Source organism: Numenius arquata, chromosome 5 (assembly GCF_964106895.1).
Source record: "Numenius arquata chromosome 5, bNumArq3.hap1.1, whole genome shotgun sequence".
In the NCBI taxonomy this organism is placed as follows: domain Eukaryota; kingdom Metazoa; phylum Chordata; class Aves; order Charadriiformes; family Scolopacidae; genus Numenius; species Numenius arquata.
The window spans coordinates 51,601,538-51,623,868 of NC_133580.1; the positions used below are offsets into that span (position 1 = coordinate 51,601,538).

Sequence of the window (22,331 nt, forward strand, 5' to 3'; positions counted from 1 at the left end):
TCACTCCTTTTAATGTCCAAAGGAGATTTAGTGAAGAGTTGTGCTGTGATGATGAGTTCTTTACAAATTACTTTAGTGCTTTTATCCACCTGGAATAATTTTGGGAGTTGCTAGCACGTGACATAATATCCCTCCCAACCCTTTTTCCTGTTATCTCTTTAGGATGGGAAGCCACTTCCTGGCTTGATCCAGGATCACATGATCTCTGGAGTCAGCATGACAATCCGAGGCTGCTTTTTCACCAGAGATCAATATATGGAGCTTGTTTACCGAGGACTAACTGACAAAAAAGGAAGAATTAAAATCTTTCCTCCTGCCATTATGAAACCACAGCGATTATGGACAGGAAAGCAGGTAGTTTATGAGTTACTGGGTTACAGAATGCTGACGGTTCCAAAGTAAGCAGAATGCTAATGTGAAAACCAGTGCTGCTGAGGATTGCTGAAAAGCCAGATCCCATCATCTAATCAACGCTACATAGATCTTAGTGTGTGTTATTTGAGCCATGAGAGTCATCTTTTGTTTAAAATGATGGTATTAGAATAGCACTTTTTACTTGCTGCTCTGAACAGTGTTGCAGGTAGAAGTATAACGTTGCATTTTGCAGGCCTGAGAGCAGAGAAGGAATTTGTTAATCATGGTAAACTAGGTTATGCCAGTCAGTGCGTCTGAATCTCTGAACTTTAAAGGTTGTAGGTAAATATTCTGGTATTTGACTTTTTGGTTCAGATCATCATTGGGTTGATGTAATATTTGGGAAGCCCAAGTAAATGCTCCATTTGCTACTATTTTAAGAAAGTTTAACATTCATTTCAAGTATTAAATCTCATAATGGAGTAGGGGAAATTCTCTGCCAGCTTTTCCTGTAAAACCCAACAGACAACTTTTTCCTTTTTTTAATACACATATATATGTGTACTTACCTATTTATTGGAAAAATCTTTGGTGCCATATGTTTCTGAATAATTATGTGTCTCAGCTCATTGATCTTTTAAAGGCTAGAATAGCAAAAGGCTATTCCTGTCTTGTAAACTTCAGATTTCAGAGCTTTTAAAGCTTTTCTGTCGGTGGAAAAAATACGTATAGGATGTTGCTTTTCTCCTCTGTGCCAAATTCCTTATGTTGCGAAGGGAATATAGGAAATAAATAGTTCTTGCCACTCTTCCTGCTTCTTCATAGGTTGTTTCTACATTGTTAATAAACATAATTCCGGAAAACCACGTTCCACTGAATTTGACTGGGAAAGCTAAGATTGGTGGAAGAGCCTGGGTAAAGGGACCTGCAAACAGACGTCTAAATCTTGATTCAATGTGTGAATCTCAGGTATGCTGAGGAAGCAGCTCTGGAGGCTGGGCTGGGCTGTATTGTAATAAAATTGTGTATAGAGTAGAGGAATGGGAAGGGAAACGGATGACAGAGTTAAAACCAGGTATTCAGCAACAGTTACTGTCAGAAGGTGATGATTAGAGGATGGGCCTGGGGGTCAGGAAAAACTGTTCTGATCTGGACTGATACAGATTCCATCTGTTTTTGTTAGACTGTGTGTCTTCATTGTTTGACTTCATAGATGGAAAAATACAGATGGTGTTAGAAGTTTTATTTATTCTATAAATTCTGGAAGTATAGATAACCTTACCATATTTAACTGGTCACCAATAAGTGGACTTTTTAAACTTAAACCTATTTTCATGTAAATTGCACAGAAAAACCTGTAGATATCACAGTAAGATCAAATTTTCTGTTTTCCTTAATAGCTATGTTTTATTTTTCAGGTTATTATTAGAAATGGGGAATTACTGTGTGGAATCTTGGACAAAGCTCACTTTGGCAGCTCTGCCTATGGCTTGGTCCACTGTTGCTATGAAATCTATGGGGGTAAAACCAGTGGGAAAGTGCTAACGTGTCTAGGACGCCTCTTCACTGCTTATCTGCAGCTGTACAGGGGATTTACAATGGGTGAGTAACACAAGGACTAATTCACCAGTGCTGTTGTGCAGCACTTCCTGAGATATAAAACAGACATTGCTGGGCATAATACGTGCTAAGAGTTCTGTAAATAAAATTTTGCAAGGCTCTCCCTGAGTGGGGGAGCTGTTTGCCAGCCTTTGTTCTGGCTGGTGCGTAGTTGGCCTTCTAAGCATAAAGAGGAAGTATCACCTTGAGTATGTCCATCAAGTTCCCTCTTCTGTCCTGCCTAGTCAAAATCTACACAGTCTAAATGTCTTGTGTTGAAATTTTGTTAATATCAAAACCTCCTATGAGTCTTTGTTTTTACTTCTCTAAAAAAGAATTGTTGCATAGAAACCAGAACAACTGATAAAGCAGGATGGAAGAATTTTGAGGGGTTATTAATCAAGTTTTGCATATCTCATTCTACTGTAAATCTTTTGCTAAATGTTTGACTTTAATTACAGCTTTACAAACTCATACAAAAATGTACTTGGCATGCAATAAAAATTTGACCCTTGCTGTACTCTCTCTTCTTGCAATAGTGGAAATACTTCAAATTACCACGTAGAGCTTTACAAGATGTTTTTATACTAGTGAAATACTTAAAGTATATAGCAGCAGAAAGGTTTAAATTTGCTTTGATTTGAAGGCACAATACGATCACTTAGAGTTACGTAGACGTGGTCAGCTGGTAGATAGCAGTAGTGAGGAACCAACAGACTGGTGTGAGCCAAGGGAAAGGGAAGGAGATCTTTTGAAGCGAAGGAGGTGATTAAGGTAAGACACAGAAAATGTCTTGAGAGCCAGGGTCCAAAAACTAGATACAAAAAGATAATGGGCCTAGGATCACTAGGTAGTTAAAACATCAGAAAAAGGGAAGTGGGACTGGAGCAAGAGTCTGGGATTTGGTGAAGATGAGACGATTTGGCATTGAGCAAAATGATTGGGATGAGACGAATAAGGTTCAGGAGAAGGAGATAAAGTAGAAGAGACAAGGTTGTAATGGGAAAATGAGAGCAGGGCTGGAGAGAAAGAGTGAAAATAGAGGGAGATGTGACAGGGCCATTGGCTCCTTTGCCTTGTAAACATGTATGCAACTCACTAATAGTGTCCCACTTGTCCCCTTACAACTGCTGTAACCTGGGAAGAACGTCTGGAGGTGATCTAACGCAGCTCCCTGCTCAAAGCAAGTCCTGCCAGATGAGCTTGCACTGGCCTGTGTCCCGTCAAGTTGTGAATATCTCCAGGGATGGTGATTGTGCAACCTATCTGGGTTCCTGTGCCAGCGTTTGACCAGTATACTTTGTCAAAATTCTTTTCCTCTTGAAGAAAATTATGTTTCCTTATATCTTAAAAGGACATGCCCATCTTTCAGCATCTCCTCATCCATCGTGTGGTCCAGCCACTTTAGTGACCATTTTAGTGACTTTAGTAGGACCCCTTACAAATAGCTTATAGGACTTAGGATTCCAACCTTTGATTTGTTCTAAACTGTTTTCCTGGTCCTGTCATCACAGGGGTCTGTATTTTTAGTTTACGTTTTTAAAAAAGCTAGGAAATGACATATTCTGCAAACTTGAGCTAATAGGAACTTTGAAGTGGGTGGATGAGAAAAACCAGTTTTGTGTGACTGGCCTGTAACACGTCTGTTTGTGCAAGTACACTGATTAAGATTTTATTGATAGTGTTGAAGTTAAGACTTTTTAAGTTAGGGAGTTGATTTTGCACTCTTAAAGCTTAGCTTAGTTGATGTTGCATGGGTTTTTTGACAGCCTCTACCTTCTCCCTCAAAAAGCCACTTGGAATTTTTTTTTTCTTGTCAAACTGCTGTTAGCCTAATTTTAACAATTATGGTATCTTTAATTGTGACTTTCTTTTCCAGCTCTTTGCTCTCAAAATCCCTGACATCAAATGTGGTTACTTCCTAGATTCTTTTTTAGTTTAGAACATTATGTGCTCTGTCTCTCTTCTTTAACAGGTATTGAAGATATTTTGGTTAAGCCTGAAGCAGACCATAAAAGACAAAAAATCATTGAAAAGTCAAGCCAGCATGGTATTGAAGTAAGTCTGTCTTGGAGAATTTTTTTCTTCCCTCATAATTAATAATTTTTTAAATCCTTCCCTGTTTAATCAAGCCTGCTTAGCACCTAAACCCCTTCATATTTTACTTTCAGGCTGTTAGAGCTGCTCTTAATTTGCCAGAAACAACATCATGTGAGGAGGTCCGAGGAAAATGGCAGGATGCCCATCTCTGCAAAGACCAGAGGGATTTTAACATGGTTGATCTGAAATTCAAAGAGGAAGTAAACAATTACAACAATGAAGTTAACAAGGTTGGCATAGAGGCGTCTGCTTTATACTAATCTTGTTTGGAGACTTTCTTATTAAGTTAACGTCGATGAGGGGTGCCTGACTCTTCTGGAGGCTGAACCTTTCCATCTGTCCCCAGTGTGAGGCTTCATGTACTGCCTCACCACCTCAACCTTGTCCTCCCTGAATGAGAAGATGGCTTAATATTCAGGATGCTTTTAAAATTATAAATAAGAATGTGGTTACTTACTGTCTCATTTTTTAAAAAACCTTCAACATGAATTGCTTTGGTTTAATATTATATTAACAAGGCTTTGTTCCCTTCGCCCCACCACAACTCTAGGTTTGTATGCCCCTTGGTCTCTACAGGAGCTTTCCAGAGAACAATTTGCAGTTGATGGTACAGTCAGGAGCCAAAGGATCCACTGTAAATACAATGCAGGTAATGACAGCTGGAATATTTAGCAGCTACATGTGTTGATGTGATTTCTCCTAGAATGTAAGCTACTGAGAAGCTCTTGCGAACGTTTTAATTTTTTTACTATGTTTTTCAAGAAAAAATGTTGAACTTCGGTGAGAAAAAAGTTGGATGGAAAAGTGATGTTTCCTTTTTTCCTGTCCACATTTAGATTTCTTGTTTGCTGGGTCAGATTGAGTTGGAAGGTCGAAGACCCCCACTGATGGCATCTGGCAAATCGCTGCCATGTTTTCAGCCTTATGATTTTTCCCCGAGCTCAGGAGGATTTGTGACTGGCAGATTTCTCACTGGGATCAAACCTTCTGTAAGTTTAATACTGCTTGTGCAGTTTATTGTGAAGTTTATTTTAGTCTTGGTATTTTAATACAGATGATCTGCAATTATAGATAAATCACCTTTTTTCACCCTACTTTCATATGTAGCTTTTAAGAAAAAGCATAAATTGCCAGTCTTGGTGTACTTCTCAGCAGAATGCTGAAGGTATTGTGCTTATGTTTAGGAATTCTTCTTTCACTGCATGGCTGGCAGGGAAGGTCTTGTGGATACAGCTGTCAAAACCAGCCGTTCTGGATACCTACAAAGGTAAGAGGCTTGTTTTAGAATTTGAGCCTTTGAAGGGTCCCTTTGGTTGATTGGAGTTTTTTTGTTTGGGTTTTTTTGGCTTTGTTTTGTTTTGTTTTTTTTAAATACTGTAGACTGGAAGAAGTGTCTGCATTGCTTAGATTAACTTCAGTGTACTTGCTTTTTAGAAAAGTGTTTACTGTCTGAGTGTTCAATGTTTGTTCTAAGGCTGACTTTCTAGAGGACTAGGTTAAGTGGAACTTTATTATCCCTAACTTATCTCTGGTATATAGCAGCAGCAATAAGAAATCTCTTTTTCTGCTGCAAGTAAAGATGTACAAATTCCAGGCCACTCTAGTTTTTCTTGGCCACATTGTGTGGCACTCTTCTTTATTCGAGCAACACCTCCAGTATATAGAAGATGGTGGAACTTTTCAATTGTTTCAGAGGGTAGTGAGGGATTTTAAAGGAGGGATGCCCCCTTCTTTCTTAGAACTGTTTTAAGATTGGCAGTAGGAATAGAGTGATTTGTTATTTCATTTTAAGTCACTTCAGTCCACAGAAACTGGAGGGAGCAATGTACAGAAACCTTTGCACTATTACTGCATGTTTCACCTGTATATTGTGTCTGTATGATTTTGGTTTCCAGAATTCCTGATCAGCCCTTAAGTGCACTTAAGACATTAATGAAAACAGTATTTTACACGTTAGAGTTAGATCATTCTTATTGCTTCTTGACCTCTTAACAGTGTGGTTTTGTTTTGTGGTTTTTTTATTCCTCTTTGGAACAGGTGTATCATAAAACATTTGGAAGGACTGGTAGTTCAGTATGACCTGACTGTACGAGACAGTGATGGCAGTGTGGTGCAGTTTCTCTATGGAGAAGATGGGCTTGATATCCCTAAAACTCAGTTCTTACAACCTGAGCAGTTTCCTTTCATTGCAGATAATTATGAGGTAGAACACCTGAATCTTAAGTATTTATGTGGGGTGAAGGGAAAGACTGAAATGCAGGGTTAACATCTGGCATGTCTGTTGGGGATACAGTGGCATTGTTGTTTCAGTCACTCTCAGATTAACCTACATTTTTATTTGCTATTGTATTCAAAATATGGAAGTGAATCTTAAGTCTCTGGCATAATTTAAGCAGTCTCACTTTCAACAGAGCACCAAGTGCTGTCTTTATTCTCATCTATTCTAATTCTGCAGTTGGATTCAATACAGATGACTTTACTCTTCAGTTTGTCAAGTTTAATTACTTCCTTTTACCAGTATCATCACTGGTTATTAAAGAATGGCAGTAGTCACATAAAGATATAAAGAGTTTTGTCCCAGTTGGATTGAAAAACAATTTTTAAAATTGTTTTACAGCAGCTGAACATTGAGTGACAGCGGGTGACCTTTTCAGTTTGCTTTGGCTTTTCTGCTACAGTGAGCATAGACAGAAGAATAATACATGTAACTTTCTTACAGGTAATCCAGAAGACAGACCATCTGGATGAAGCTTTAGCAAGGATGGAGTCTCACCAAGCTAACCAGCAGTTCAAAGCCATCAAAAAGTGGCGAGCCAGGCACCAAAACTCTGTGCAAAGAGAAGGGGGTTTTCTTATGTTTTCCCAAAAGAAAATGGCAAGTATAAAAGCACAGATTCCAGGAGGAGAAATCAAAAATGGAAGAGATCCTGCTACTTTACAGGTAACAGAAGCAGTTGAATTGACTGAGCTCTTTATAAAAGTTGCAGAATTCAGTGATTTTTTTTTTTTTTTTTTTATTGGCTTTTTATAGAATCCTAGAGTCATTTAGGTTGGGAAAAACATCTTAAGATTGTCAGCTCCAACTGTAAACCTAGTACTGCCAAGTCCACCACTAAACCATGTCCTTAAGTGCCACATGTACATATCTTTTAAATACCTCCAAGGATGGTGACTTTGCCACTTCCCTGGGCAGCCTGTTCCAGTGGTTGACAATCGTTTCCGTGAAGACATTTTTCCTAATATGCAATCTAAACCTCCCCCGGTGCAACTTCAGGCCATTTCCTCTTGTCCTGTCATTTGTTACTTGGGAGAAGAGACCGACCCCCACCTCACTACAACCTCCTTTAGGTAGTTGTAGAGAGCGATAAAGTCTCTCCTCAGTCTCATTTTCTCCAGGCTAAACAATCCCGGTTCCTTCAGCTGCTCCTCATAAGTCTTGTGCTCCAGACCCTTCACCAGCTTCATTGCCCTTCTCTGGACATGCTCCAGCACCTCAATGTCTTTCTTGTTGTGAGGGGCCCAGAATTGGACACAGTATTTGAGGTGCAGCCTCACCAGTGCCAAGTATAGAGGGACAATCCCTTCCCTAGTCCTGCTGGCCACACTATTTCTGATACAGGATACGGTGCTGATGGCCTTCTTGGCCACCTGGGTCAAGTGTCCCAAAGTGTTTCACAGTCTACTCACGCCAGTTACCTTTTGAAGGAATCATATGTCAGCTGTGTGGCTGAGCTGAGATTCATTTATTAAAGCCTGTGGGCCCTAGTGCTAGGGCAGAGGTAAAACTGGTTTTAGAAAACAGCCGATGTTTGTGGGTGGTCTGGGGGGATTGTTTTTGTTAGATTTTTTTTTTTTTTTTTTTTTTGGTGGTGGGTTGAGTTAGGGTTTTGTGGTTGTTTTTTTTTTTCATGTACACAGAGTAGATCTCTCTTGCATGGACAGATATCTGCTGGCTGGATGAGATCCTGTTTAAATACAAGGATGAAACGGCTGAGCCAGCCTTGCCTATTGTTTCAAAAACGTACTCTTGCTTAAGCCTCTTGGACATCAGGGCACTAATCTATATGCGGTAACGTCTAATAAAGGTTATATGCATAGACAGAAAAAGCAAACGGGTGCTGCTTCACAGCCTTGCTTTCACAAGGAATTTAACCTTGAATGTGGGCAGTTAACATGAAACTCCAAGTTGAAGGTCTTGAGATACATAACTCTGTGAGCTTGTCTGAAAATGTTATGGCTAATAACTGTGTCATTTATCAGCTCTGCTGAATTTGTGTTGCTATTGGCACTTTTGATAACATTCAAAACAGTTTGGCCTGGGGATTCATTCACCTTTTGTTAATTTTTTCTTCTTTCAGTAGATAGGTAGATACAAATACATGTTTGTTTCAATATGTCATAAAGCTCAGTGGGCAGACTTCCATGTCACAAGTCAGTTCCTCCTTCATAAAACAGCAAGACATGTAAAAGATGTTTAGCTCATTTTCCATGTTGATTTTGTTTTTTAAGTTGGTGTTAACTTCTTTATCAAATGCGATGTTTTCAATGTTACTGAGAGACTAGCAAAGTGAAGAATAGAAGTAAAACTGATTAGTATGCATAGGATGCAAGCTAAGTTCAAGTTCATGCTGGACTATTGTGCTTGAATATTGACAGCTGAAAATCGGGGAAGGTACTTGGTCATGCCCGCTTTAGAGAGGCGAGGTGGTAGTCAGCTAGAAGTAAAGACTTCAGTATGTCAAGGAGGTTCACTCCCAAGTTAAAATAATTATTAGAGGGCTGTATTTCACTGATTTCTGGAGTAGTTACTATGGATAGATAACTCTGACTATTTCAAGTTTGTAAAGAATCTTGAAATCATTTGGGATCAAAATTTTAAGTATCAGAAAATGCAGAATGACATGTTTGTAGCTGAGTTGTTGTTTGCTGTGTACACCCTTAAGTTTCACACAGGTAATCTTTTCCTCCTTCTCTATTGCTTGATTGCTGAGTGAGTTAGTTTTGGTCTTACTGTGAATAAACTAGCCTGCTTAAAAATCCCCTTATTTTCAGTTACTGAAGATGTGGTATGAACTAGACGAGAAGAAACGAAGAAAGTATCTGAAGAAGGCAAATAAGTGTCCTGACCCAAGCCTTGGTGTTTGGCGTCCAGATACGTATTTTGCGTCTGTTTCAGAAACGTTTGAAAATGGAGTTGAAGATTATATCAACAAATGGGAATCTGAGAACAGACAAAGTTATAGGCACCCAGCACTTTCTTCTGATAGGTAATAACTTCCATGTCTTTACTACTTTGCATTGAGCCAAAAAAAAAACAACCCAAAGCTATTTTTGGACTGAGTTTGCTAAAGATGAAAAGTCTTTATCAACTCTTGTTTTTGCTGTGACCTTCGTGAAACAAAGTGGTGGGTTTCAGAATGTTTCCTGAAAGCCAAGTGTGCTTCATGTGCAGCATATGTTTCTTCCAAACATGAATTTTCTGTGCTGCTAAGGGCTTTGGCAAAGGCTTTATGGAGTAACAGCAACATATTGCTGTCCCCCTACATATAAAACAATATTTTACAGTAATTGGTTAAAAACCAAACAGTGCTCTTGCTACACCTTGGAGTTAGCAGTGCAGTTAAGATGAGCAAGCGGGAGTAAATGGATTCTCTTTTGACGTTGTGGGAATTAGCAGAAGTAAAATATGGTTTGGCCAAGGCCTCAGTTCTGTGATAATGGGCTGTCTTGGTCAGATCAAATTGGGAGAGACAATTTTACAGTTTCTGGTGTGTATTTATCTATGAGTTGCCAGGAGTTCTTTATTTTGTACTACATTGAGCTAAACCTCTTCTTATTTCCTATCTTCAGATTAAAGGATTTGTTGTATTTGAAGTGGCAGCGATCTCTTTGTGACCCAGGAGAAGCCGTGGGTCTTCTTGCAGCTCAGAGTATTGGGGAACCTTCCACACAGATGACTCTGAACACCTTCCACTTTGCTGGCAGAGGTGAAATGAATGTCACGTTGGGTATTCCAAGGTGAGAAAACTCTGTTCTCAGTGGGTGCTTTGTGATTTCTGGCACTTAGGTAATAGCGCTTAATCTCACTGGCAGTATCTGTGTAATCTTGAGGGCAAATGATCCTTCAGTTTAAATTGTGCCTGTTCAGAACTATTTTAACGTTTTAAAATTTTAGGGTTGTTTTCGTTCATTTTTCAGGTACAAAATATCTGTGAACGCCCCTTACTTGATCTGATGTGTAGCAAATGGCTTATTTGTTTCTGTATTTTATTCAGTACAGTATAAGCCTAAAGAAGTGGTGCTTTGCGGGTTTGCCCTCTGCTGACCTCTTCTTCCCCCCTGCTAACTTTTAAACCTATTTTTCACACACAACATTTCACTGCAATTATGAAATCTTGCAGGTTTAGTATTGCTATCACCTTTGCAGAAAGAGACCTGTTTTATAGCAGCCAGGTTTCCCCTGGCACTTCTGTATGGTGACAGTGACTTCTATCAGTGCGGGTGTGTTTACCAGCCAGTCATCAGCTTGTTCTGAATAACACAGGCTTCGTGGGCGGGTGTGGCTGTGGTGGGAGATGGTTGTGTTACTTCATAGAAGCAGGAGAAGGGGAGAAAGTGTGAGGAGGCATACGTTACGTGTCTGTAGGAAACAAGCTTCATTAGTTCTTCTGTTCTGGGAACAACTTTTCATCTCTAGTCTCTTCCCATAATTGGGGTGATAATCCCATTGAGGCAGTAGGGCTACTGGTGTGCTGTGCCTGATGAGGAACCAGAAAAAAAGAAAAGAAGCACTGCAATGGTAACCACAGCTCTTGATGCATATGGCTTTGGTGGAACTGGTGGTTGCTGTATGCTGCCTAATTAAATGAACTTGGTATTTATTTGATTGCGTAGTGCTTTTATTGCTTAATTTGGAATATCATTCTTTATTTAAAGGTTGCGGGAAATATTGATGGTGGCCAGTGCAAATATTAAAACGCCAACGATGAGTGTTCCTGTGTTCAATACCAAGAAAGCTCTCAAGAAGGTGAAACAGCTTAAGAAACAGCTCACAAGAGTGTGCTTAGCTGAGGTGAGCCTCTTATTCGGTGTGTCCTTTGACAGTCTGCAAAACAGAATTTCTTACTTGAGCTCATCAGTTAGTCTGGCTTTGTAGCAGTATCCGTTTAATTTAGAGACTTATCTGTGGGCGCAAGATGAGAGGGTCTTTTATTTTCACCTCTTGCATAGCAAACCTGTAATATCTGCTAGGAATTGGAGCATTGAAAGGAATTGCAGTTACTGTGGCTGTATGAGACTTAAATTCAATTTAATTTGGTTGAGCATTGTCACAGGCTACAAACTCTTTATAGAATGTAATGGGGGAGGGTAATAGTTCATACATACCGGTAGTGTAATGGCAGGGAGGAATTATGTTTGTTGCCATAACCTTGTTTTGTTTTTTTTCTCAAGTTCATTTTTTGTCAGTCTCTAGAATTGGAGGGGTTTTGTTTTGTCCTTAAGAGACAAGCTAATCTGGCTGTGACTGGCATAGTAGAGACCTTTCTGTTTTCTCCCCACTGCTTGCTAGGCTCATACAGGTAGCTGTGCTCAATAAAAGCAGAATATGTGACTCCTTGGAGACTCAGTATACTGAAGTCTGATGTATTCTATGCTCCCTGTGTTCCCAGGAGTGCAATCTTGTGCTCTCCTGCATGCCCTACCCTCTTCTGCCTTACTCTTTCAAGGTGAAAGCAGCAAGGATAGAATTAAGACTCAGTTCTGTGCTGAAATACTGTCATGCTCAATGAGCCTGAATTGAAGCTGTTGGCCTACTCTTGTGAAGGAGTCAGGTGGGAGGTGAGGCTCTTCTCCCAGTATTGTCTAAGTTAATTGTTGAGAAGCATTTAAGCCAAAGAGAGTGCAACAGAGTCAAGTCCTTTTCGCCCAGGAGCTGCCACACAGCCTCCAGAAAAGTTTGCCAGTTAGCCTTGTGTAATTCTGGTCTCCTATGGAATTGGAATTGCAGGAAGTAAATGAGGTGCCTTCATGAAAGGAGTAACGTTCCTACTTGGGGCTTTTGTAGGTCTTGCAGAAAGTTGAGATAGAGGAATCTCTGCGTGTGAAGTGCAAGCAGAACAAACATCGCCTCTACAAAATCAAATTCCATTTCTTGCCCCATGAATATTACCGAGAGGAGAAGTGTGTGAAGCCCAGGGAGATCTTGCACTTCATGGAAACAAGGTGAGTTTGCTTACAGATATTCAATATTTGCTCTTCTTTTGTCTTCCCATGGGCTTGAAGGGTCACTGCATGTTGTTTATTACTGCTGCTATGGCTTTCAGAGCAACAACTTTCTGCAGATGCGCTTGCAGAAGCATCTACACAGTTGCTTTTTATATCTTAAATAAAACTGGATCTGTGGCATGGTGACAGTGCAGAATTGTATCAAAGCAGGCCTTTCACATGTCTCCAGTGTATCAGAAGAGACTTCTAAGCAACATCTCATTCGTTACCTTTGGGTGCTTAAGCATTTATTACCAGCAAAGATGTTTGAATACTTTAGGTATCCCTTGTGCTGTCATTGAAAAGAATTAAACCTTAAATTTTTTTAATTGGTTTTGAAAAATAAATAAATTTTAAACAGCTGGCCTTTTTGTTCCTCTTCCTTTTTTTCCCATGCATCCTTTGCCATATCTGGCTGAATTTCTGTAGTTAAAAATAGAACATTTAACGATAAGGGCCTACTGAAAGCTATTTTTGTTTTGCAAAAAAGGCTTCATTGATTTCTTCCTCGCTCAGGCCACATGAGTTCAAGCTGGGTTACTTTATTTAACAATTTTGCATGCGCTCATTGGTTTAAAAAAGAAAAAAAGTCCAGTAGTAACCCATGTCTTCTGGTCAATTTGATGTGCAGATTTTATGTCCAGATGAGTTTATAATTTTAAGTTGTGGATGCATGGCTACATCTGTGATGGTAAGAGAGATGATAGCAACCTTTTGATTCCAGAAGGAATGGGGAAGGGATGAGAAGAAAAATTATTTGCCTTATCTTATAAGCACTTCTGCATCCACCAGAGAATATGTCCTGTCATGAGTACACTGGCTTCTTAAAATAAATTAATTTTCTAACAACTTGAAATTGACTGCAGTACTGCTGAGCTTTGACATTCTGGGTTGCTGCTTCTTCCAGGTTCTTTAAAATTTTTCTGGAAGCAATTAAAAGGAAGAATGCAAAGATGGCATCTTTTACGGAAGTTAGCAGCCGGAAGGCAACTCGGAAAGATTTAGACGGTGATCAAGACAAGGTACAGAAAAACACCTCACTCTTATTTTTGAGAACCAGAATTTGGAAAGGCATAGCATATTTCAGTATGAACACGAAATGTGTGAATACTAATTACTTCTTAAATATTTCCTTTATGCATAAACTGTCCTTGGATTCTCATAAAATTAACAAGGAAATTAAAGTTATTGTGTACTAAATCCTAATGTATGTAAGATTGTATTCTGAAAATGCCTGTTTAGTTCAGCTTCAGTGAGATAAAAGCATATTACTCTCCATTTGCTCCCAGATCAATGTCCTGTTGTAGCAGTGGTTGTCAAAACCTTGGGGAATATCCTTTAGTCATTGAAAGGTTTTTTGCATGTTCCTTCTGCCACTCCTCTCCCATCAAAGACTGTCATATAGTCAGGCTGATGGCTTATCTACCTTCTAGACATTCATCTTGTTTAACGTTAAAGTTGTCATGAGTATAAGTTCATTATTTCTTTATAGTAGTGGGCTTACAGAAATTAATTTGTCCTTAAAGGTAGACCACTGAACAAGGGACTGTTAAATTCCAAATGTTTTGTTAAAGCCTTTTGAGGCAGTTGATGCTTTGTCCTGATTATCTGGTCTGTCATGGATTTGTAGACACAGAATAGTCAGGAAGCTCCAGCAGAGGAAGAAGAGAACATTGTTGATGCAGAAGCTGATGAAGGAGATGGTGATGCTACAGAAGCAAAACAGAAGAAGAACCAGGAAGAAGAGGTAATGATTTTCTAGGTGCTCAGCGCTGCACGTTAATTCCCAATTTCCTTTGCCTTGGTTTGATTTGGGAAGGAAAGCTTCCATTGAAACAAAATGCTGAAAAAACCCAAACCCCACTTGAAAGCGGATAGGCAAGTCTCTGCTTTGTGCTGATCAGTTTTGATTTGGATGGGGGGAAAACTAGCATAAGACTTATAGCTGAGCTTTGCAATGACCTTGGTTGAGCCTGGTCACTGCTGTCCTTTAAGAGTAATACAGAACCATGCAATTTAAGAGATGGAAAGGATCTGTGTTTTTCTGAAGCCTTGTTCTTCAGGCATAGAGTAGACGTGTCTGGCCATCAGGGTGTCTGTGCTGTAGTTCATCTTAAATGTATTTATTGCTAATTTCATGCCATTACTTGTTTTTAAAAGTTTATTGTGGTTCTCAGTAAATATTCTCTGTGACTCTGTATGTTTCTGTGTGTTCACTGCTTCATAATTACAGCAAGAGGGTAGAGTAATTGAAAATCCTGAGGGAATCCTGTCATCAGAGTTGGATTATGGGAAGAGCCCTTTTCAGGGGGAGAAAACTAAATTCTGCTACAGTCCCAGTAACGTGTAGCATCCCAGGCTGTATTGAGGAATAATGGCAAGATTATAAAGGAATAGAGACTGAACCAAATCTGTTGGATTATTTTTCTTTACAACAGAATTGCATTTTCATTGTGTCATAGGTGAGACACTTGCAATTCAACTGTCAAGAATGTTCTCAAATAAAACTGCTCGTGGTGTGCTTTGTTTCTGTACATGGTCTGGCTCAGATAAATGCGACATTATTTCTTTGTAGGTTGATTACGAAAGCGAAGAAGAGAATGGGGAAGAAAACATCGATGAGAATCTAGAAGATGAAGAGGCTGAATCAGAAAAAGAGGAAAGGGCTCCTGGTGCTGAAGAAGATCGGAATGAAGCAGACGGTGACGATTCTCAACATCTTTCCTTTATGTCTCAAACTGAAAAAGAGAAAACTCGATTACTTCAGACAGCAGAGTTGCGAGTGAATGCTGTTGTGGACAGCCACCCATCAATACAGGATTACATGTTTGACACTGAAAATGAAGTTTGGTGTGAGGTAAGGTGGTGGTGCCTGGAAACATCTGTGTGTGGCTACTCAATGGTTGCATGTAGCTCCCGTAACAAATGGATCGGTGGAGTGCTGCTCCTTTGTCTCAAAAATGCTATATTAATACAGAAAAATGGCAGTATAAATGTACTTGAGATAATTTTTAGTAATGTCTAATTTTCAGAACCCTCGATGAAACTTTTTTTAAAAACATGTTTTTGACAGGTTTGTTGTGTTTTTAATCTAAATATATGATGCACCACTGTGTAGTTCTTGATAAATGAAAGGGGTGGCTGGGCAGCTGAAAAAGTCTTAGCATCTTTAAAACTCAAACAAACAAAACCCACAACAAACACATACCCCACCACCCTGAGAAAAGGCACCCCAAAACCAACAGTCATTTTAAATTCATTGATCTTGAAAGCAATCTAGATGAATGGTCTTGGGTTGTGGTGTTCTTATTAGCATCATTCAGCTGTAATTCTAGTCAGACGTTTATGTTCCTGAACACATAACTAGGGTAATTCCAGTTGTCTACTTTTTGCCTAAATAGAAGTAGGCTGGTTATTGAGCCTAACGTTCAAGCTTTCTTACAGAATACTACATCAGGTCTTTTTTTCCTCTTAGGTTTCATTGGCACTTCCGTTGACGAAGGTGTACTTCGATCTCTCCTCCTTGCTTGTCTCTGTCGCACGAAGCACAGTCATTCATGAAGTGAAGGGGATCACACGATGCTTGTTGAATGAAAGTACCAATAAGCAAGGAGAGAAGGAATTTGTTCTGCAGACTGAAGGGATAAACTTTGCAGAGCTGTTCAGATACTCTGATGTACGTAATCTATTCATAATCCTAAACTTGGACGGTCTTTTGTGTTCTGGGGAGCGATGGTGGATGATGGGTGCCATTTACATTTATCAGGGGTGATGCGTAGCCTTTTCAGGTCTTAAATTCTCTTCCTCCTCCTTTTTCCCCCCAGATGTGTCCAGAGCTCAGCAGAGCCTTTTCTCAAGGGCAGCTTGCAAATCAGTTTTTGTGCAGCAGCCCAGTGTCTAATGACAGATAATTCCACACCACGCTTGTAACTGTCTCTAAATGTTACTTGAGGGAGTTCTTCCATCTAAATGAATCGCAGTACGTGGAGATGAATAGTGCTGTTAACGTCATCTAGCCCATAACTCTACAAATACGGGGATTGTTTTATGCTACATCTTCTCTACTGCTTTTGCTAAAAGTTCTGGCTGGCTGAGACAGACTGGACATGGCATTGTGTTGCTTGGAAGATGTTATGTATTTATGTGCTGCTTGGGAAGGTTTCTTTTGCTTCTTATAATTTCAGGTCATTTTCTTCTGTGCTGAGTTTTGATTCCAATACTCTTACTCACATACAAAATGCTACGATCACTAGCTTAAATCCCCAGAGGAATTTTTGTTTGTAGTTGACTCCAAGCTGCTGCCTAGTTGTTCTGCAACTGTTGGTGCTCCTTAAGCTCCTTAAGCTAATGAAAAATGGAGGAAAAAAAGCTATATTAGCTTAAGTTGTTTAGAAAGAGAAAGTAATTACTGTCCTATCTTGTATCTGTCGGTTTTTTGCTTTCAGATTTTGGACCTGAACAGACTTTATTCCAATGATATTCATGCCATGGCTAAGAATTATGGAATTGAGTCTGCCCTGAGGGTGATTATAAAGGAAATAAAAGATGTATTTGCTGTATATGGTAAGATTTCGTTGTATTTTTAAAGATAGTCTTTATTATCATATAAATGGGAAAACCCAGCCACAGTGCTTACGAAATTGTTTTTGCATGATCTTCATTTATGTGTGTATTTCTAAGTTGCACCTTTTCCTCATTTTAATCATTATAGTGCCTTCTGTGAAGATTTTGTTAGTTAATTGTTAGGTTCCATTTAATCAGTAGAAAATTCACTAGGCAAGGCTGAATTTATCCCCTTTTCACAGAGCTTTTCTATTTGGGTATATTTATTTTTTGCAAGGTGGAAGGTCCAGACAAATTAACTATTAAGGTCTGAGGAACCTAACTATGTTAGACTGCATAGAGCTCCTGAGAATAGAATTAATCTTGCCTCCCTGTAGCTTTTTGATGATGGGACTGTAGGTTCTTTTTGAAGTTAAATTTTTATATCTTTCCTAAAATAGCTGCGCTGCGTTGTCTGAATGTTATTCTCTCTGCATAGATTTTTCAGAGAGTCCAGGCAGCTTGGGAAGATGTCTGTGTTCATAAGCTGCTAAGGTTAGGCATGTTGAATTTCCCTTAATTGAGCTAAGTCTTGCTATGAATTAAACTATTGAAAAGAGGGAAGAGTGATACAGTGGGAATTTAAGCAACCAGTTATATCAAACAGTTTTGTCAGCTGGCAGCCCAGAATGGTCTGACTTTCAAGTTGTTCAAGAACTGCTAGGTAAATGTTGACAGAGCTGTTAATGATCCCCCATTACACGGACCCCACAAGCGTTATGTAAAAATAAGTGCTATTTCTCTTTAGCCTAAATGGGGTTTTCTGTGGATGCCTAATGTCACGCACAGAAAATATCAGAATCTTTCTGATTGCAGTGGCTGGCTACTGCAGGCCACGTGGTGAGGGGCTTGAGGTCGTCCCATCACAAATGGATGGATGTGCGACCCCCCCTTCTGTGTAAACAAAGATGATGCAGACCTTCCTGATTTTAGGTAGAGAAACTGCCGCCTCACAACATTCTTGACATTTCAGTTTCCCAGGAGAGATATTGTTTTATATTATAGTGAGGTCTGCCTCTCTTGGATATTTGAGGGGAGCAGTTAAGCCAGCTACACACAAAGAGGTGCAACTGCCAGAAGAATGTTAATAGCGATGTTCCCTATGTTGATTAGATTCAGGGGATTTAATTTAGACCTGATTTATTTTGAAAAAAACCCACAACCTTAGCCCTTGAATGCTCTGGTGATTGCTCTTTCTTGTGTTCTTAGGCATTGTGGTAGACCCTCGGCACCTTTCACTTGTGGCAGATTACATGTGTTTTGAAGGATTCTATAAACCGCTGAATCGTATTGGAATTCAGTCCAACTCCTCCCCTCTGCAACAGATGACATTTGAAACCAGCTACAAATTCTTGAAGGAAGCAACAATGATGGGTAAATGGTTTAGTTTGAACTATACTGCTGTGGCATTTCACATATGCTTTGCTTTCATCGTAACTTTCCACTGTTTTGAGTAATGCATAATTGCATTAGAAAAAAATGCCAGAGGCTAAAATTTTAATTAAGCCCTTGCCTAGGAAAATGTTCCAGATGTTTTTAATAAAATTCTGTCAGCTTAAATGAAGTCAGCTCCCACATGTAATTTGTGGGGTCTGTGACTCCTTTCTTTAAGAATTAGATAGGCGTTTTTATAACAAACCTGAAGATTGTTAAGATTTTTATAGCAAAGCCTTTTAACAGACTACTAAATCTGCCCTTTTTCTGTCTCTACCATTAAAATTGTCATCCCTGCTTTGTTTTCGTGTTTGTATTATAACTCCCATATTTTCATCTCTTCTCTAACCTTGCTATTCAGAATTTTATTGTGAGAACAGCCCTCCTGGTTGTTACTTCAATTCTGTTTTTCTTCTGCTTTGTAGCACTTTATTATCTTTACCTTTTTTCTCAAACACAGACAAAGAGTCAGAATCATTAGGTTTCTGGTGCCAGTTGAGATGCCCGCGTGTCCTTTCTGCTGGCTGGTTGCTGCTCTGGAAGGTGTAGAGGTCACATGGCTGCATGGATCATTTAAGACACTTAGAATAGCACTAGCCACCTACATTTAGGAGTCCTATCCAAGAAACTTGTGCTCTAAATCTGTCGTTAAGACAGTTTGCTTGATCTCATGCTTTGGGTACTAAGTACGTCTCCCTTTTGCAAATAGTCTTGGTTTCTGTTGCTTGCCAGTTGGATGCTCTCCTTCTTGGATGCTCTCCTTCTTGGATGCTCCTGTGCTGCCTTCTTTGCTACCTAATATAAACGGGAAAAGCTATCAACATGATCTCCTCAGCTGCTATCTTAAACTGCCTTGCACAGATGTCAGAGATACTTTTATCACTGAATTCCATTTTGTTAATGCTGTTTTTATACCTTTTCTGGGAAAGTAGTTTGGGTTTTAATGAATAGTATTGGTTCCAATTGACTTAAAATTAATCTGAAAATCAAAAAGGAAAATTGTAAATCTAGGGTGAAATTGAATAGAAGAGGATGTTTCGTGCACAGTTGCACTCTCGCTCTGGGTTTACATTGTATCACGTATTGGCTTAGAAATAACATAAGGTTTTTCCCAAGTGAAACGTAATTATATTTATGGATAATATTATGAATAAAGACATGAAGCGCGTACTGACAGACGGGCACGGTGAATTGGCAGGAAAGCTACACTGATTACAAGTGGAGGGAGTTACTGATTTCACCAAGATGGAAACCAAAGTCATAACGTGGATTGCAGCAGTCTGGATCTCATTTGCTTTAATGTAACCGATAACTTGACTGTACGTTTAAAGAGACACTGCGAGGGTGTGCTTGCTTATGGCCTGGATCAGTAAGAAGAAAAAAAAAGGCTTGTGACCGCTGTGCACAGCTAACGTAAGAAGTGCCATTAGAGTGCAGGTGTGACCCAGCAGACTGCTGATGAGGGTTTAGTCTGCAGAGAGCACACTGCATTGGAAGGGAGACCCCTTTGGCCGTTTGCTCAAAGAATAACTCTTTGTTAACATCACGGGAGAAAACAGGACAATTATGACTGGTTTGTTTAATGATCGAACAAAGGACCTTTTTCTTTTTCCTTCAGCTCACACACATTTAGGAGCAGCTATTTAATTATTTAGCTGTAGCTGAGATCAGAGCTGCGAGCACAGGGCTCGGTGCAGCTCCTCCCCCCATCCTCAGTATGACAGAAAGTTCAGGACATTTTGCTCAGTAGAGTAAAGATGACCCAACCTTAGCAGAAGTTTGACAGTTTTATTTCCAATCTTCCAACTGCTCTGATGACAAAATTCCAGCTTGCTGTAGTTAGGATGAATGAAAAACAGCCTGGTGCTTATAAAAATAGTGAAAGCAAAACAGTCCTAGCCAGACATATCATCTGGAGAGCTTCCAAATTTCTGTGACACTATTTCGCTACAGTGAGTAACCACAAAATCAAAGGAATTCATGGAATGTCTCTTCAGTGAAAAGTTCTCTTCGTATCTAGCCAGAAGGATTTAAAATCCACATCAAAAGGATTCACTCTAACAAAAGAAAAAGGCAGCACTGAAAAGGGAATCTTTTTGGTTTTGCGTCAGTGATGTATTTTTTTAGTGATCTGTTTAATCAGCAAAATGTGTTCACTGGAAGGTCGAATCTGCATTCTCTTAGAATTCAGAATGTGTTATCTTTTCATGCTGAATAGGGAGAGTTTTAGTGATGTGTGGCCTAATTCTCTGCTTGCACAAAAAGATTGGGATGAGATAATAGCTATTTTAGGAGGGGGTAGGAAGAGTTGAAATTCTCTCAGAAATGCAAATTCAATCTGAGCAGTAGGTGGCAGTGCCACCTACCCCCACTGGGCGGGGGGGGGCTCCACCAGATGACTTCTTGCATGTAAACCAAAATGCTTGCTTTTCAGCACAGACCTCTGACAAACCTTTGGAAACATCCTAAAATGATTTTGTTTGAATTCTGTTACAGGTGCCCATGATGAACTGCGATCCCCTTCTGCATGCCTAGTGGTTGGAAAAGTTGTGAAAGGAGGGACTGGTTTGTTTGACCTCAAGCAACCCCTTACATAGTATTTTGGTTAGAACCTAAGGATTCTGACTAAAATGTTCATCATAACAGATACATATGCTCTACGGGTATGCACCAAGGGCACATACTGTGTCCCCAGTCATCTTCCCTGTGCCAACAGGTTTGTTAATCTGGATACCCGATGAGCCTAATGGATTTAATGAGAACATCTGCACCTATAGGAGCTATCCTTTGATCCAAAGAAACATTTATTTACTGTTCATTAATACAAAAAATGAGATTATTGGTTTACACAGAAAAGAATAAAATGGAGACCATCTGGGTGTCAAACAGGCCATGCAGCAGCTGTGGCAGACAGAAGTCAAAGCAGAATCTGTTTATGCTGTCTAATTTTTGCAGGGCAGAATCCCATCTGGGTGGGCAGTGCTAGTTGTCACACGGTTGTTATGTGGCAAATTTCCAGTATTGGAAATAGCACTCAAGCTCCCAGGGGTAGCTGGGCAGTGCTGTGCTGGAGCTTCAACGTTGTATTGAAGCGTCTGTGCTTGAGGCATATCCTCTTATTTTGCTGTACTTGTGTGCACTGCCATGACTCTTATAAACTTCAGAGGATGCATTTTCCTGTTCTGCTACTTCATTTATTAAGAATTACGTGTCTGTGACACAATTGTTAAATTTCTTTATTAGTTGAAGACCCGAATTCAGAGTGTTGATGGTTTCTATAGGCATTTTCCAGTACCTACTTATGACTTCTTTGTATGGAACAGATCTATGCGCAGTGAGAAATCTGACATTTGATAAAGATTTATTCCTTAAATGGCAACATGAGCTGCTGTAACAGCAACTGCACAAAAGACTCGTGTAAGAATTACTGAAACAGAGTTTTTAAACTATTTTTGCTTGAATATTCTGTATCAAAGAGGATATTTAATAAAGAACATTGCAAAGAAATATTCTGAACACCCTATTCTGTGGCTGTGTTACTGAGAGAATTTTGTCACCTGGCCAGCAGCCATCACTTTGATGGCTGTTAAAAGTCGCGTAGCCGAGAGCCGCTCTTCAGAAATCAGACTTTCTTGTTTACCTTTGATTTTAATCAGAATGAAATGCACATGAGTAGTTAAAATTCTTTCGAGTTCGCTCACTACCATATGGGCAAGTTTTCTAACCGATTTTAACCCTGGATCATTGTCAGTGGTACCCCTAAGCTAGTGGAAAAGTGCCAGAACTCACTTAGCCAACTGAGGAGCTCCTGCTTCCAGTGGAGCTACGCTAATGGGGATCAGGTCAGGTAGCGGGAGACGTTGGCTTGGGATTATGAAAGAGTTTCTCTGGAGTATCTTGACGGACTTCCATCAAGGGGTCTCACCCCTTTAAAGCTGTGTCAGATGTACTGCAAACTGTGCTGAAGCTTAACAAAG

At 39.7% G+C, this 22,331-nt stretch overlaps 1 protein-coding gene across 2 annotated transcripts in view; it reads left to right on the forward strand.

The window, feature by feature from the left end:
- The window catches only part of POLR1A (RNA polymerase I subunit A), a 34,574-nt gene extending 12,698 nt beyond the window's left edge, over positions 1-21,876 (forward strand). For both annotated transcript variants that reach the window (XM_074147041.1, XM_074147042.1), the window contains exons 14-34: positions 163-354; positions 1,180-1,323; positions 1,773-1,956; positions 3,929-4,011; positions 4,125-4,283; positions 4,604-4,702; positions 4,890-5,042; positions 5,238-5,320; positions 6,091-6,256; positions 6,773-6,994; positions 9,106-9,320; positions 9,904-10,071; positions 10,990-11,125; positions 12,119-12,276; positions 13,226-13,340; positions 13,949-14,065; positions 14,894-15,175; positions 15,794-15,994; positions 16,764-16,881; positions 18,130-18,294; positions 20,851-21,876. In XM_074147041.1, the coding sequence (XP_074003142.1) occupies positions 163-354; positions 1,180-1,323; positions 1,773-1,956; positions 3,929-4,011; positions 4,125-4,283; positions 4,604-4,702; positions 4,890-5,042; positions 5,238-5,320; positions 6,091-6,256; positions 6,773-6,994; positions 9,106-9,320; positions 9,904-10,071; positions 10,990-11,125; positions 12,119-12,276; positions 13,226-13,340; positions 13,949-14,065; positions 14,894-15,175; positions 15,794-15,994; positions 16,764-16,881; positions 18,130-18,294; positions 20,851-20,951 (3,261 nt within the window). In that variant the 3' untranslated portion in view covers positions 20,952-21,876. The remainder of the gene's footprint in view (positions 1-162; positions 355-1,179; positions 1,324-1,772; positions 1,957-3,928; positions 4,012-4,124; positions 4,284-4,603; positions 4,703-4,889; positions 5,043-5,237; positions 5,321-6,090; positions 6,257-6,772; positions 6,995-9,105; positions 9,321-9,903; positions 10,072-10,989; positions 11,126-12,118; positions 12,277-13,225; positions 13,341-13,948; positions 14,066-14,893; positions 15,176-15,793; positions 15,995-16,763; positions 16,882-18,129; positions 18,295-20,850) is intronic.
- The last annotated feature ends 455 nt before the right edge of the window (positions 21,877-22,331 follow it).